The 17,254-nt window shown below is 33.9% G+C and overlaps 2 protein-coding genes across 3 annotated transcripts; both read right to left on the bottom strand.

The window, feature by feature from the left end:
- Positions 1-1,444: 1,444 nt before the first annotated feature.
- LOC107420902 (EPIDERMAL PATTERNING FACTOR-like protein 2) lies at positions 1,445-3,904 on the bottom strand. Of its 2 annotated transcripts, XM_048476410.2 has the most exons (4): positions 2,701-3,904; positions 2,497-2,531; positions 2,032-2,369; positions 1,445-1,824 (listed from the first exon to the last, which is right to left on the bottom strand). In XM_048476410.2, the coding sequence occupies exons 1-3, from the start codon at positions 2,807-2,809 to the stop codon at positions 2,079-2,081; spliced, it is 435 nt and encodes a 144-aa protein (XP_048332367.1). In that variant the 5' UTR covers positions 2,810-3,904; the 3' UTR covers positions 1,445-1,824; positions 2,032-2,078. The 2 variants fall into 2 exon arrangements, with proteins under 2 accessions (XP_048332367.1, XP_015885452.1); XM_016029966.4 differs by lacking the exon at positions 1,445-1,824 and having other exon boundaries at positions 1,886-2,369; positions 2,701-3,897.
- A 635-nt stretch (positions 3,905-4,539) lies between these two features.
- LOC107420867 (uncharacterized) lies at positions 4,540-9,129 on the bottom strand. The gene is made up of 10 exons (XM_016029930.4): positions 8,532-9,129; positions 8,362-8,429; positions 7,540-7,610; positions 7,030-7,299; positions 6,447-6,607; positions 6,289-6,344; positions 6,096-6,148; positions 5,897-6,026; positions 5,335-5,432; positions 4,540-5,167 (listed from the first exon to the last, which is right to left on the bottom strand). Exons 1-10 carry the CDS (start codon positions 8,813-8,815, stop codon positions 5,096-5,098), a joined length of 1,263 nt encoding a protein of 420 aa, XP_015885416.1. The 5' UTR covers positions 8,816-9,129; the 3' UTR covers positions 4,540-5,095.
- Between the last annotated feature and the right edge of the window lie 8,125 nt (positions 9,130-17,254).

Raw genomic sequence — 17,254 nt, 5'->3', positions numbered from 1 at the left:
TTACACTTTAGGGTTAGCGAGTCAGAGTTCAGAGCCGTGCACGATATTCTTCATAAGAAAGCTTTGCAATGCAGCAAACAAAGTTGACATTGCTATTCCATTCCTTAATTAGGAAAAGAAATTGAAACTTTTATACAATATGGAAGTGCACGGGCAATTCCAATTAGTTCAGTCCTGGAACAATGGAAACCCTGCAGTAGGAGAGCTTACCTGGAAATTTTGAAAGAAAGGCGTAAGAATCGTTAGCAATGCTCGATAAAGTTGGACACGAGTATCGGAGATTTGTGATTGCTACCTAACAATTTGGTGGCCTACGAATATTATTTTTATTATTATTTTTGGGTAATTAGAAAAGCACAAATTTTTTTTTTTATCATAAAAGCAAAAATACTTTAAAAACGAGAAGCTTAAAATATGAAGTGTCAATATCCTATCGTTTGGCTGCTGGTTGCCACCTACAAACAACTACGACAGAGTACACAGCAGCCGAACCCACACCATTTATGAGTTATGACCACCGTCTATTATCATTTTACCAGGAGAAACTTTTTACGACACGCCATTTAATTTTCAGTAATATTGCATTTATTAACTTATTTGTTGAACTTTCTATATTAACCAAAGATACGTCATTTAGACCGAAGCTTTTCACTGCATAGATCAACTATACCAAAACCATTTGTGATAATAACAGAATTTGTTAACATTAGAGCTTCAATTATTATTTGAAGAAATAATGAAGTTTCTTAAAAATCAAACTTCAATTTAAAATCCGTAAATGTGAAAATCCTTTTTTTTTTTTTTTCACTAAGTTATCATTCTCAACTGTTATTAAAAGTTTTAAGTTGGTAAAGAAGATATGACATGTATATGTAATGTCTAGATCGAATTCAAAACCTCCTATTTCAAATTATAAAATAAAAAAAGGCATATTTTTTTTTCCTTGGCAATTAAATAACATCCCATTTGATATTTTAAATTTCGTAACAAAAGATTAATAACTTCAATTAAAATTTTGGTGTAATATGTTCACCACCTTCCCTTGGCTTCTCGATTAGTAACTAAATATTGACTAGCATGTAAAATGAGGCAAGGCACACCCCTATAAAACCATTTCGAAGATCATTGTTCTTTGTTTTTGTTAATTTTAACTTGCGTTTTCATTCTAGTATTTCTCAAATGTAATATTTTATTATGAATTATTTTGTAGTAATCAGCTTATATATTATAAACTTTGACATTTTTTATTGGTCTTCATTCATTCATAATTTTGGAAAACAGAATTTTACCCAAAAAAAAAAAAAAAAAGGGGGAAAACAGAAAACCCTTTTGAAAAATGAAAATAGAAAATGAAGGTTATTTGGTTGGAAAGAAGCCCTACCGTACGGCTAGGTTTAAAAGGGAGAGAAGAAAGAGATTATTTTGGTTTCGGGATTCCATAAAAGTTGTTTCTAAGATTTTATCCCTTCGAGAAAGGCTGTGTAAAATATGGCGAAGGCCGCACAGGCTTTTTGTAATCTGTATGCACAAATCTTGTAAGATACGAAAACAGAACTGTCTGACATACTACTTTTGCGACACCTCACATCTTTATCTCATTTATTATCTTACTCCATGTCGTCACTTTCCATTAAAATCGACATCACCAGCACCAAACGTTGCTTTAAAACCCAAAACCCCCAAAAACAAATAGAAATACATGCCAAAACCAAAGCATTCCGTACACCTCAGTTGCTTTGCTGCTTTTACACAACATTTGATTCCCGAATTATCAAATATTTCCTTTTACTTCTCTTTCATTACGGTTAACACGTTCTTATTACTCTGCAAATAAATAGATTTTTAAAGGGTAAAGATTTAAAATTATAAAAAAATAAAATAAAAATAAAAAAACAAATTCCATTAAGAAAAGAAGGAAAAAAAAAAAAGTCACAATGCAAAATGTACAGAACCATATCTAATTCATACCAAATACAGATGGAAGAAAACAGGAGTATACAATTCATAGAGAGGAGTACATATCTTATTTACCAAGTAATGGAAACAAAGGAGAGTCATTCTCATTAAAAATGGCAATCTTAAGGATTGAAAAGATAGTCTCCACATTTGCACTTCCAGCTCATGGGCTTATAGTTGGAGATATCATCGCCTCTGGAGTTTGCTATATGTTTGTTGCTGGCTCTTGTAGTTGAAGAGGAAACAGAGAAACTTCGACTGTGGGTTTGGAATTTGGGCACAATTGGGACCTGAACTGCCTCGCAGTGTCCACAACCACTGCACCGCCTCTCGCACCTTGGTGGCCTTGATCCTATTTGACGAGCTCTGTTCACCACTCTCACCACCTTATCAACTTCCTCAATACGCCCCTTCTGTACCAAAGAATTGAATACTTAATCACTACCACCGTGGAATTAGGAGACTTTGTTTGGTTACCAGGAAAATGAAAAGTGACATGCATGCTATAAAACAGTTGTCAAACGAATGCTTGTTGCTAACCTGGACAGCCTCAATTAGCTTGGAAATTGCTCTACCTGTAAAAAGGACTATGTATAGTTAGGATATGAATGAAGTTGGAGGTGTACTAAATACGTGTTTTTTTTTTTTTTTTTCCCTTCCTCCTTTGGTTTTCCTTTCTTTCCTTTTTTTTTTTTTTTTTTTTCCCCCAAAGATAATCGAAGTAGTAGAGTTGGGATTATTTACCTTCAGCCATGAATCTCACATGGGTCAAGCTTGAAATCAAGAGTAGGAGCAAGGAAATGATTACATGTCTATTTCTGTGCCAACAGATGCAATTTTGAGCGTTGCCCATTTTCACAGAGAAGTAGACAGAGAGAGAGAAAGAGAAAGAGAGAGAGGAAGCACTAACAGTGCCAGAGTAAAACCTTGAGAGGAGGAAAATAGGCGCTGAGGAAAAAAAAACAGTATAGAGAGAGAGAGAGAGAGAGAGAGAGTTGAAAGGTGGCAGAACTGCAGGAGAAGAAAAATTCTGAAAAAGTGTACCCAAGAGGGGTTCAGGAATTGAATGCCACCTCCATAATGTGCAATACAATCAGTCTATCTTCTCTTATATGTGTATATATACATATATATATATATATATATATATATATATATATGTGTGTGTATGTATGTAGTATCATAAAGAAGAAGGAACGTGGAAGGCAAAAAGGAGTACTGCAGTGAGCTCAACCGAAAAGGGGAGGACCTCAACCTCGTTTGATGCGCCCCCAGAAAAAAACGAGATGTACCATTTTGCAAAAAGGAAACTGGGTAACTTTACATAAAAAAGGAGAAGCTAGACAGCACAGCTTCAATAAGAGTGGGTCACACTGTACCAAAAATAGCAACGACAAAGAACCACACACACACCCCTATATTCAGCACAGCAGAGAGGATCAAAATCAATGGCTTCTCGTTTTGCTTCTTTATTTTCTTTTAATCTTTCCCTCATTCATATCTGTTTCACTCAGTGGAGGCTTGGGCAATTCCATTTTAACACGCCAACTGATTTCTCACTTTCATTTTTTTATTTACCTCTTAAAAACGGAATGAAATATTTATATAAATATTATTTATAAGTTTATTTTTCCCAAGGAAGATACTATTTGAGGGTAGGTGTCCCTGTCTAGTGTATAGGAAATGGATTTTGGGACTGCATGCCAAGTTGCTTGAGAAGCAGTTTCAGGATATAGTGGGTGAGGAAGGGAGTGACAATTTCTGCATTTTCACGCACGCTCTTCGGAAGGAGAGTCAAAATCATTTTGCAGCGTGTGCACCCACTTGCTTGCCCTCTGTACTTCTCAGATTAGTTATTCATCGGCTTCTTAGAAAATCTCTACGACGAGTAGGCATCGAAAATTTGCAGGCGAAGTAGTTTCAGGATCAGGGTATAAATTTATAGAAACTAGGATAAACAAGTTAAAAAAAATAATAAAAATAAAATAAAAAATAAAAAATCAGGGGTCTTATCATGTTTTTTTTTTTTTGTCCTCATATTTGTCTGTGCAGTGTGGTAATGGTATATGGAGATCACGTATCTGGCTAAAAAGCACAGATTATTTAGATAGAAAAAAATAATGATGCTGCTTGGAATCAATTATTTGATCGGAGGTCTCCAAATTAAAGCAACACCTCTGCTTCTGTGACTCTGTCTTGATCCCCAAATAAGAATACACGGAACACATGATAAGCTATGGTCTATGTATGTGTCATCCAAGAATGAGAGCCCAATGCCCAAAGCCCAAATATGGAGTTCTAATTTTACAACTATACAAGCCCAAACCTCATGCAGCAAAACCTAGGCAGAGTTCCTAGCTGTAAATAGACGTGAAAAACCAAAAAGTTCCCAGCTGTAAGTCGTAAGCACGAGAAACATCACAAATTTTAAAATTGAGGTCGAAGTCATGCCATTTGATTTAAGTTTGATAGGAAATGTTTCACACCCTGTCTACTAATAAAAACCGAGAGAAAAGACAAGGAAAATTCTGCGCGATCGCTTGGAGCAGTGAACACAATTCCAAGCTAAAAAAGCAGAACTAATAAGTGAAAGCTCGTGTTCATTACATGCTTTTGGCACCTGCACTCGTCTCAACTGGTACAGAGCCTTTACATCCACATTCATATAAAAAAGAGGCAAGATTGATTTCTAAACTATTTTAGCTAATTTTTTGTCTAAATGAAATGGTCTCAATAAATATTACATTTGCGGCCGTATTTGCTTTTTTAGAAACACAAGACTACCCTTGCTCTCATTGTCTTCCCTTTTTCTCTTATCATGAAAAAAAGTTACATAGAACAAAGTGTAGCATTGTACCTGATCATACACATCCCTCGCTAGGCACCTTTAACCCCTCCAAGTAATATTATTTCAGTAGCTCACTATCTGCTCCATCCTCAGTCTGCAAAATTGTCTCACATGGGGGCCCTCGGCCCCATGGAGTTACACGAGTGGAGAGAGCATCATGGTCTGTGAGTACTTGTAAACGTCAGACGGTGAAATTGCAACTCAATTTGAGGTCCATGTTGAGTGGTGATTTCAAATGCCATTGAGTGGTATTTTCTCCGCTGAAATTTTGATGGCAAAGTATTCCACGTTTCATAAAACAAAGTTGTCAATCATGTGCTGGATCACATCAGCCCCGTCGCCATTGATACAATAATTTTTCACCTGAAAACAAAGAAGAAATTAAAAAATGTCACTCACGGCTAAATCGCGAAGAAAACTTGGAGATGCAGTTCAAATGCCTACTGTGAAGGCTTTTAATTCATGCGCTATTAATATAAAACGTAATTAAAGATAGATAAATTGAGTTTGAAGGGAAAGCATTAACTTGCCTGAATGGTATTGTGCGCAAGATATCTTTGTCTACTTCCACTAAAGTTCACATCAATGCGTTCCCAGCTTACTTTTGTGAGACCTCTAATCATTTCCTCTATAATTTCAGCATAAAATCAGAGAGGTTTTGTCAAGTAGCTATAATATTATATTTTGAACAATAGCTCAAAGCATTTAGCTGAAAGCATTTAGCATAACGTGAATGAAATCACAGAAATGAATTGTCAGATGCAAACTAGTAATAACTGCAGCATCCTCCAGTGAACAAATTTTCAAGATGCGTCCCTCCCCAGAACTCCAAACTCCCAGTCCCTTAAATTATGATTAGTATCGTCAAAGTTGCCTTTCAGTTTGCTTGCATTTTTATCAGATCAGCTTCATCATTTGTTGAATTAATTCTAGTTTCTCTTCAAACTAGACATGAATATCTTATATGCATTTGAGGGAAAACATTTTAAACAAAGTTTCACTTCAGGAATACAGCCCAATAAAGAAAGCCAAAAAAATAAACAACTACCAATGACATATTATTGGTCGGTTAAAAAGGAAAGAAATAGCAACCTTCCATGTCGATATTCTTGCATCTATTGACTTCAGTTGTCGAAGGGATTTCTTCTTGAGGACTGGCAGGTTGTGCTGTCTCCACATTAACGATATGTGGATATTTGTCATATGGTGATAGCCTTTTGAGCTGACATAGAAATCAGGTGAGATTAACTCAATACACAAATAAGGCTTCAATATTTAGATATAAGATCACCTTTGGAAGCTCCATTTGACGCCGTAGAGATGATGTACTCCATCCAACCAGGTCTATGAAAGTTGTCAAGTTCTCGACATAACATTGGTAGTGTAGCAAAGAACCACTGACAGTGTACCAAAATGTCTATCCTAAACATGTTTTCTCCAAAGCAAAGGGAAGCTAAGTATGAAGGCAAAACAAAAAAGGATACGGTCAAATCGCATATTCGCATAGGCAACACAACGCCTAAAGGACAGCAATGCAGACCTGCAATAGCACGAAGATATTCACGGATACATTCTGAAAGCATTTGCACCAACTGTAACCACTCAGGTAATACAGTAACAAGTAACCATGATGTAGACGCACATGAATTTAAGATCTTCAGTGTCTTTGACCATCTGAAGAAGAAGGGGAGGCTTTCCATTATTACTGTCAGTTAAAAATAAATGTCTTCCAGTTCTACCTAAAAGCCATGATATGCGAGAGGCCATTTTTTCTAAACTGTTGAAGCCACAAAAAACTGGGACCTGAAATAAACAAATCCACACAACCTCAAGAGCTAAAACCATACTTACAATATACGCAGAGCGGACATAAATAATAATTCAATCGCTGCATCATCAATAGAACTTCTGTATAAAAGGGAAAACCATCACAGAGAATGAAATTTATATTATGACATCTCTACTTAGGAGAATACTCAGAGCTAAGAAACTAGAACAACTGCACAAATTAGTTCATTAAAGTGAGATGGTAATCCATAATCAGTCTGTCCTCTAATGTCCTACAAATTATGTAAAAATATATCCAACTTCTTCATTTAACTAGGAAGAAATTCTCATGGTTTTACAGTCAAATGTTACTAAGAATACAGCATCAGGTCATGTCTGCACGAGACATTTCCCCCAACTATATCAGAGAGTCAGCGTCAAAAGCATAAATATGTCACCTGTTTATGTCCCCTTGAACCAAGGTGTGGGGTTGCTGAGGTTATAAAATTCACAGGCTCCAGCCCAGCAATTTTGCCTTTGAATTTCTCTTCCTTGGTTGTATCTTCAGAACCATCACTCGTGCGACCTCCATTTTCCAGGGATAGCTCTCCTGTGATATCTGGCTCATAAAGCCTAGCAATAGCATACCTTGTTATCAGGCCACCTAATGAATGACCAATAAATGAAATCTTCTGAACACCTGGATGACGTTTTATAACAGATATAACCTGAAATAACTCAACTATCATAAGTTTGTAGCTTCACACAATAAGTTTGAATTTAATAGAGTGCTTTCAATCAGCTACTTATATCCAGTAGCAGAATCTTAACTAAAGAAGACAAACAGCCCAAATAAACAAATTCTTAGACTAAGTGAATAACAAAATAAAAAAAATAAAAAAAAGGTAAAGTCATTCAGTTGCATCAAGGGAAGAGATAATGAAAGGAACGAATAAACCGTTACACACCTCTTCTGCCAATCTGTCTCCCATTACATCAACACCATCGAATGTCAACATTGAAGAATTACAGGTGCTGCCTGCATTGCACATTAAACATATGCAATTTATTTCATAACAGGAACCGGTAACATAGGTGAATATTAAAGTATAACAGTCAGAGAAAAGCATGAAGAATGTATTTAGTGCTATAAGATTTTATTGCCTATATAAATCCTTACATCCCCATAGAAGTTCTACCATCACGGATTTATCCATTTGGTCCCAGATTGAGAAACTATTTCTGATAATTGAAAACTTAAAAACAGAGCACATTTTAACTCGAAACTCACGGTACTGGTATTGAAACTAGGCTTCTTCTTTTTTTTCTATTTTTTCCAAACATAGGTGAATATTAAAGTATAACAGTCGGAGAAAAGCATGAAGAATGTATTTAGTGCTATAAGATTTTAATGCATATATAAATGCCTACATCCCCATAGAAGTTCTACCATCACGGATTTATCCATTTGGTCCCAGATTGAGAAACTATTTCTGATAATTGAAAACTTAAAAACAGCACATTTTAGCTCGAAACTCACGGTACTGGTATTGAAACTAGGCTTCTCTTTTTCTTTTTCTTTTTTCTCTTTTTTCCTTTTTTTTATAATTTCTAGTATATTATATTTGAAGGCAAAAAGGAAAATTCTATTTATAGTAAATGAAGACCAAGTTCTCTCTATAATAAGTAAATAAAAACCACGATAAATATAATATAATATAAATAATAAAAAATTAAAAGCATACAATAAGTAAACAAATAAAAAACATAAAAAGCTAGTAAAAACTCACAGTGAACAACAACATCTTCGGGAAAACTCTTCAAAAACTGCGTCGCAGCAAATTTCCAATTCTGAGCACTGTAAATACGGCAAAAACCAAACTTATTTTTGCACCTAAATGCGTTGAAGAAAACACAAATAAACGCACATTAAATTGAATTCATAAATCTAATCACTAACCTGCCTATAAGTCCATTAACCATTATAATCAAGTGAGTGGGAGCTTTATCTCGGCATCTATGATCAACCTCCATATCGAAATTCCCTCTTCCGTCCGCTTCCGATTCGATGCTGAAACACCTAAACTTGGGCATATAATAATACGACAGCTTTTTGCTCTTCTTCTTCTTATTCTTCTTCTTTGCATTGCCTCTCTTCCTGATCTCATTCGATTCCACCTCCTTCTTCGATCTTCTTCCATCTTCCGCTTCTTGAACGATTCCAGAACCGTCCTCCAACTCCATCGATGGGCAATATTCGGTTACAGAAGCAGAAATTTGTTGGAACGGAGAGCGTTGTGTTTTTTGTTGCGTTCCGGTTGCCCGGTTTTGGGTCAAATAGAGGAGGTTTTGCAGACTAGGTGACGTTGGAAATTGGAATAGGCGGTTTTATTAGTTATATGGGAATGGGTCCGCTCCGCCGGTCCCCACGCCCAGATGAAGCCGCGAGGATGCCATTGACTGACGTCGTTCCTAATTTGCCTTTTATTTTTGTCATTGGACTTCGCTTTTCTTGTTTTTTACGACATTGCGTTTTACGGTTTCGAGATGCGAGGACATTTTCGTCGTAAGGGTCTGGTTGCTTCGTGACTCGTAAAGCAACGACTCTAGTTGGGAGACTTCTCGGTTTCTAGAAAAAAACATAATTGACACGCAAGATGTTTTTGGACTTTGCCACACGTGTAGTTTTTCTTTTCTAAGTGAGGAAAAGAAGATGGGGATCGGTGGGTTTTTATCAATATTTTGAAGCAAAAAATATATATAATTCTTAAATTTATATATATGGTTTGGTTGTTCTTAGATCCCTTTTGTCAACGTAATTAAGCCAAAACTAATACTTGGTCTTCGCAATTACTTTAAAAAAAAAAAAATCTTTCCTCAAAAGCTAATTGCAGGTTTAACTAATTTTGGTCTCTGTGGCAATAATAATAATAATAATAATAATAATCACTAAAAAATTCTCTTAAAAATATATATTCACCAAAAAAATAAAAAATAAAAATACATATTAGGCAGCTGATCATAGATTTTCTTTCTTTCTTCACAACCCAACCAATCCCGGATGTGATTTCCAATTATTTCGCACTAATTAGTGTTGGTTCTTTGGAGTTTGAACGAATGGTCAAATTTTAATTTGGGTCAGAATTTCTACGAACTTCGGGTTCCCTTACCGACAAATTTTCAGGACTAGAAGATAATAAAAAAATAAAAAAAAAAATTATATAAAATGTGAATGATATGTGATTTAAACTATAGCAAAATAATAAGTAACTTTATATATTTATAATTTCGCTTATGTTAGGTGAACGAAATATTATTTTGTGTTTGAGATATTTGGTTTAATATAGCATGTATTATACGGGGTAGATGAACAAACAAATATCATATTTTGACGTAAATGTATATAACTTTTTAAATTTTTGTGTCAATGGGACAATTTTGATTTTTCATACTATAATTTCAAATTCAAATCTTCTTAATTTCAATATCTGAAAAAAAAAAAAGGTACTATTAAATTAGATTAACTCAATTAATATATTCTTTACATTTGCACTTATGAAATTTGGGATTCCACATATCACACAAAGCATTGCCCTAAGCATATTAGGGTGTAAGTCTTTATTATCATGGTGCATGCAATTAAAATAAGTAAGCATCAACTAATTATAACAAATGCATATAAACTTTATACTTTTTTTCTAATTTTCCAAACAATATAATCTTTAAAATCATAAGTATTACAAATATTTAATAATTTATGGAAATATTAAATTCAAAAATAAAATAGTAATGTCTATATTGGATTGAGCTGGTCCTAGTAATACCAATAAGTGAATATGATTCACAGTTGAGTTTTGGGAAACATGAGAAAGAAGATCATAAGGTAATGTGTTTATACCGTTATTATGTTATTTTATCCTTTTGAAAGTTAGTGGTTCTAATTTTGTTTTTGTTTCTAAAATACGATTTGATATTTGTGTTTTATTTTATAATTCCATTTATATGTTGCTGTTTGAATAATCTATGTGATTAAACATGTTATATTATACTGTTAGTATAACATTTTTGGCATATAATTTAAAGAAAAGACTATATATCGTGCCATTGTCTATGTTTTCATGCACTCAGACATATGAAGAGATTACTATAGTAATCAATAATGATGTCACATAATATATTTTTTATTTATTTACAGTAGTCAATATATATGTTATAGTGATAAAAATTAGGGAACCACAAACATATTAATTAGGTGTTGCATCTGAGATTAAAACAGGACCTTTAATATTTACCACACTCCGAGCTTTAGTAAAGGATTTTGAGAATTATGCATTTTACTATATATAAAAAATTATATTTTAATATCCTATAAAATTACATAATTTAGTATTCAGGTTTCTAAATTAATTTTGACATTTTAATATCTCATATTTTAAAAATCATTCCAAACTGGTTGAATTCAATTAAAATTAACAGAAACAGTTAATAGGGTTATGTGAGACCCCACGTGAGAATGCAAATATGAATTTTTTTTTTCATAATTTTCTCTAATTTTGTGTTAAATAAAATTAATAATTGTAGACTTATCATAATCAATTACCCATTTACAGGATCTATTTATGCCATTAATAAGACTGACTTATTTTATTATTTTGTGGTACGGCCTTTGGTCACAAACTCTCTATAAGACTCCAGTTGGCCAACTGGATTGGAGGACCAACTCTCTTTATAAGCTCATTGATTTATCCATATTTTTTCTAATATTATTATATTATTAAATTATTAGTAGTTTGTGTGTGTTAAAATTAATAGGTAAGTGTGACTTGTAGAGACTATAAAAAAGTATAGGACAAGCAAATAGATGCCATACGATATTTTGAGATTAGGGTTTTCAGAGATCTGTGAGTAGTTTGAGAGTAGTGTGTCCATAGGCACTACTTTACGTTGTTTTCTGTTTTACATGATTAAAGATTTAATTTATCAATGGTTGCGTTTGAATGTTAGTAATTTATGATTTATGGAATTTATTATGTATATTTAGATCCATAAATTCTAACAATTGGTATCAGAGTGTATGGTTAATATGCATAATAAATTTCGTTGTGATTTGTCTCTTGACTATATTTCGAATATTATAGTATGCGTATTGACGTTGACTATGTTTCGAATATTACGGTATGCATATTGATTTTCTGTATGATCAAATATATTTTTCTTTATTTTATTTTCCTTTCTTGCGCACATGGTTTTGTGAAGCTGTTATCTTATTGACAAAGAAACTTAGTATATGCCCCATTTTTGTTTTTTGACTTGATCTGAATATTACGGGATTATGTTTTCTGTATTGAATGGAATATTTTGGAATCCCAAATTTGTATTGAAACACCTAATTTTTCCTTTAAAAAAAAAAAATCTGGAAACCCTTGGCCGTATGTCATTCTCTCATTGGTGTTTAAATTTTTTTGGTCTTTAGATCAAATTGATTTGGGGAAAAACTTTTCCAAGAAAAGATGAATCAAAAGGCACATATTGCCCGAAAAGTGCCTGGAATTTTATGGAATTTCATGCGTGTTGATTTTTGAGTTTTGGCCGAATATAATCTTGAGTTTGGGTGTTTGTTTTAAGCTCTCCTTTAGCCAAATTGATCCCTTAAAATTGATGCCCACACCGAAAGGAGAAGAATGGCACCTATATTGTAGAAAACGGTGACCGGAATTGCATTTGATAGGCAGGTTTGTCAAGTGGGTTGGGCAACCCGTTAACTAGAAAACGGGTCAACATGCAACCCGGCTGAGGGAAGGAGAAAGCTGACGTCAGCATCCTCTTGCTGACATCAGCAGTCGAAATTTCAAAAAAAAATATATATATTTATATATATATATATATATATTATTTTATTTATTTGTTTGTATGCTTATTTATTTATCTATTGTTCAATATTATTAAAAAAATTTGTTATTTATTTATTGTTTATTTATTTATTTATTTATTGTTTCATTCCAAATTTCTTGAATTAAAATTAAATATCTATGTTTGGAGAATTGGATTGTGTTAGCTTTTTCTAAAAAGGCTTTGTGCCTAGTTGGTATAGTAGTGTGGAATTTTAGGTACTAACCTGTCATGAGACTTATTTTATCTGCATTATATATACCAATGTAATATATGTTGGCATAGTGGATGGGACGTTTTATATTTGCCTATTTCATGAAATTGCCAATATTTTACTTTTCTCCCACTTATTAATCAGGATCTATACGGGTAACTAGGCTATCCTGTCGGTAGTTTTAGTTGCTTTGTATGACGCCTGAAATGTCAGTGGAAGTTGATTGAATGCTATGAATCGCAGGTTCTGAGTTACCCTGTCGGTGATTCAGTTCAACGCATTTGATTGTGGTCATTTGGTTGACTGTCCCTGGTCCGCGAAAGGATATTTTTAGTGCTACAAAAATCCTAGCGATATTGATTTTATATTTTGTTTTGAGGGGCTAGAAAATAGTTATTGTTTTATATATTAAATAATTTGTTGTGTTTACTATTTTCACAGTTAGTAGCGCCCCGAATGTTCTGCCTATGCTTGCCATGATGAAATTGGATGGGACAAATTATCAGAAGTGGGAAAAGACTTTGGTTATGAATTTGACCTTTATAAAATTGGATTTGGCTTTGGAGATAGATCCACCGGAGATACCAACTAATGAGAGTAGTGTAGTAGATAAGAATAGATCCACCACAGATACCAACTGATGAGAGTAGTGTAGTAGATAAGAAACTTTATGAGGATTGGAGACATCCTAATGAGTGCAGCATGATGATGATGGAAAATTACATGAATGAAACTATATATGCTAGTATTCCTAAGGTTGATACTGCAAAAGAACTTATTAAGGAGATAGGAAAGAAATTTATCAAGTTTGATATGAATGAGAAGCATTATTATTTGGACCTTTTAAATAATACTAAGTATGATGATGCTTATCAGATAAGAGAAAGGAAAGAGTATTTCAATGGAAGATGTGGCTATTGCAATAAAGTTGGACATAAGAAAATAAAGTGTTGGAATTTAAAAGAAAAGGAAGAGAAGAAAGATAATATTTTAATGATTGAGACCAATATTATTGATGTGCCTATGAATTCTTGGTGGTTAGATACTGGAGCAATAATTTATGTTACTAATTCATTGTAGAGGATGATAAGGCAAAGGGGGCCAACCAATCTTGAGCAGCATGTTTATATGGGAGATAGCTTAAGAGTAAAGGTGGATATCATGGGAATAATCAAGTTGAAGTTTGCCACTGGATATGTTTTAGAATTACAAGAAGTTTCCTATGTACCCTCAATTAGAAGGAACTTATTATCTATCTCACTTTTGAATAGTCAAGGGTTTAGTTTCTTGTTTGGACATAACAAAGTTGAAGTATATAAGGTTGGCAAAGTTGTTGGTTTGGGAACTTTATGTGGCAATTTATATAAACTTGATTTATTTAATAATGGTCTCAATTCTTATGTTAATTCTGTTGTTGCCCCTATTATTACTTCTAAACGTCAAAGAGTTAATGATAATTCCTCAATGTTATGGCATAAATGTTTGGGACATATTTCTAAGCACAGAATTAAAAGATTAGTGAAGGATGAAATACTTCCCAACCTTAATTTTTCGGACTTGTCGACTTGTGTTGAATGTGTGAAAGGGAAATTAACTTCTAAGGTTAGAAAGGATAAAATAGCAAGGTGTGGAGATGTTTTGGAATTAATTTATACTGATATTTGTGGACCTTTTATACCAACTGCTTTGGGTGGTTATAGGTATTTTATTACTTTCATTGATGATTTTTCTTGTTATGGACATGTTGAACTTATCCATGAGAAGTCGGATTCTTTAGTTGCTTTTAAGGAGTTTAAGGTAAAAATGAAGCTTCAAAAGAATAAGAAAATAAAAGCTGTGAGGTCTGATAGAGGTGGTGAATTTTATAACAGATATGATAAGACTGGACGGAATCCAGGGTCATTCGCAATTTATTTACGTGAGTGTGGCATTGACATGCAATCTACAATGCCTGGTACACCTCAGTAGAATGGCATAACTGGGAGAAGAAATCGCACTTTGTTGGATATTGTGCAATCCATGTTGGCAAGTTCTAGCTTGCCAGATTACTTGTAGAGAGAGGCTTTAAGGATGACGGCTTATATTTTGAATCAAGTTTCAAGTAAATCCATTCCTTAAACTCCTTTTAAGTTGTGGTCAGAAAGAAAACCTAATTTGCACCATTTTCGAGTATGGGGTTGCCAGATTACTTGATATAAGTGATGATTCAGATCCAGTTAATTATGAGGAAGCCATAAGCAGTTAGCACTCAAATTTTTGATTGAATGCAATGGAAGATGAAATGAAATCTTGGCATCAAATGGTGTTTGGGATTTGGTTGAGTTACCATTGGGTAGCAAGCCTATAAGTTGCAAATGGGTCTTTAAGACTAAAAGAAACTCTAATAGTCAAGTGAAGAGGTATAAGGCTAGACTTGTAGCCAAAGAGTTTAGCTAGAAGGAAGGAATTGATTATACAGAGACCATCTTTCCTATATCCACAAATGATTCTTTTAGAATCATTATGGTAATTGTGGCGCATTCTGACCTGGAATTGCACCAGATAGATGTCAGAATCGCTTTTCTGAATGGTGATTTATTTGAGGATGTGTATATGATTCAACCAGTTGGCTTCCAGCAAACAGAAAATGGTAATTTGGTTTGTAAGCTTAAGAAGTCTATTTATGATCTTAAGCAGGATTCGAGGCAATGGTATCTCAAGTTTGATGAGGTTGTCTAAAAAATGGCTTTAAAGAGAATATTGTTGATAGATGCATATATATGAAAGTCAGTGGGAGCAATATTATATTTCTGGTATTGTATGTTGATGATATACTTTTAGCTACTAATGATACTGACCTATTGGCTGAGACAAAGTAGATGTTGTGCAACCATTTTGACATGAAAGATCTTGGTGAAGCTTCTTTTGTTTTGGGTATCAAGATTGTTCGATATAAGACTAATTATGTGTTGCAATTGTCTCAGAGAGCCTATATTAATAGAATTCTTAAGAAATTTGATATGCATAATTGTTCTCCTAAAAGTGTACCGGCCACGAAGGGTGAAAGATTTTCTAAGGATCAGTGTCTCAAGAATGATAAAGAGAGGATGGCGATGAGAAATGTTCGCTATTCTTCAGCAGTGGGTAATTTGATGTATGCTCAAGTATGTACACGGCCTGATATAGCTTTTGTTGTGAGTGTGCTTGGTAGATTTATGAGCAATCCTGGTCTTATTCATTACCAAGCAGTTAATAAGGTCTTTAGGTATCTTCAAAGTACTAAAGATCATATGTTGACATATCGACGTACCAACTCCTTAGATGTTGTTGGTTATAGTGATGCAGATTATAAAGGCTGTGTGGATGATAAGAAATCTACCACTGGGTATATATTTATCATGGTAGGAGGTGCTGTGTCTTGGCGGAGTGCCAAGCAAACAGTGACAGCATTCTCGACTATGGAGACAGAGTATGTCGCGTGTTATGAGGCTACTCGTCATGCAGTTTGGCTTCGAAATTTTATTCGTGATTTGGTAGTGGTTGACTCCATTGAGAGGCCCATTATGATGTGTTGTGATAATACTACGGCAGTGTCTTTCTCCAATAATTAAAATATACCCCTGGTGCAAGGTACATTGATGTTAAATATTTTGTGGTTAAGGAGAAAGTTGAAGAAAGCTTCACTATTGTTGTTCACACGCCTATTTATAGCATGGTGGCAGATCCACTGACCAAGGCCTTACCAGTAGGCATATTTAAGGAGCACGTGTCCCGTATGGGATTGTTAAGCAATTAAGACTGCTGTGGGTCAGTGAAAGTTTGTTATATTTTCTTCAGCAATATTCAAGTTAAGTATTATTTATTATTTTGATGCATTGATATATGTGAATCATTATATATATTTATGAGATGATTTATTACACATATTATTGCTCCGTATATTTATAGGCCTGTTTAGACTACTAGTCTATGTATATATGTATGTTGATCCACAAATACTATTGTGAGTCCCTACTACCTAGTTTGGATATATTGATGTATCCTGTCGATACACATTGTGCTGGGATGAAATTGTATTGTGTGTTGGGGGATTGCACGTGATTAGTTAAATCTCTATTACCTAGACTGAGTTTATGGCATGCAAAGTGCTCAATTGAAATTGTATCATGTTTTGGGAGATTTACTGAGAGAATTTCTACTGCCTAGTCTAGTATATTGTTGTTCCCTGTCAGTATGCTATATATTTAGATGAAATGCTATTATGGTTCGTGGGGATTCTGTAGTAAGTGAGTTTGGATTATGTATATGATGGTGATTATGCAGTCCAAATGGGAGAATGTTAAATAAATTAATAATTATGAACTTAGCATAATCAATTATTCACTTACAGGGCCTATTTATGCCATTAATGGGACTGGTTTATTTTATTATTTTGTAGTACGGCCCTTGGTCACACACTCTCTATAAAACTCCAGTTAGTCCATTGGACTGGAGGACCAACTCTCTTTATAAGCCTATTGACTTACCCATATTTTTTTAGTATTATTATATTATTAAATTATTAGTATTTTGTGTGTGTTAAAATTAATGGGTAAGTATGA

Source organism: Ziziphus jujuba, chromosome 5 (genome assembly GCF_031755915.1).
Source record: "Ziziphus jujuba cultivar Dongzao chromosome 5, ASM3175591v1".
Lineage (NCBI taxonomy): Eukaryota > Viridiplantae > Streptophyta > Magnoliopsida > Rosales > Rhamnaceae > Ziziphus > Ziziphus jujuba.
Note: the sequence above shows the minus strand (reverse complement) of the source record. Positions and strands in the feature narration are given on the sequence as shown.

Bases quoted from the DNA above. Each gene is read 5' to 3' on its own strand.
- LOC107420867 (XM_016029930.4), bottom strand. From the start codon at position 8,815: ATGGAGTTGGAGGACGGTTCTGGAATCGTTCAAGAAGCGGAAGATGGA. The intron at 7,300-7,539 runs GTGTGTAACGGT...GAGTTATTTCAG, and splicing joins GAGACAGATTGGCAGAAGAG to GTTATATCTGTTATAAAACG. The intron at 6,027-6,095 runs GTGATCTTATAT...TTTCTATGTCAG, and splicing joins GTCAAATGGAGCTTCCAAAG to CTCAAAAGGCTATCACCATA.
- LOC107420902 (XM_048476410.2), bottom strand. From the start codon at position 2,809: ATGGGCAACGCTCAAAATTGCATCTGTTGGCACAGAAATAGACATGTA. The intron at 2,532-2,700 runs GTAAATAATCCC...TCCTTTTTACAG, and splicing joins TGTGAGATTCATGGCTGAAG to GTAGAGCAATTTCCAAGCTA. The intron at 2,370-2,496 runs GTTAGCAACAAG...TCTTTGGTACAG, and splicing joins AGCTAATTGAGGCTGTCCAG to AAGGGGCGTATTGAGGAAGT.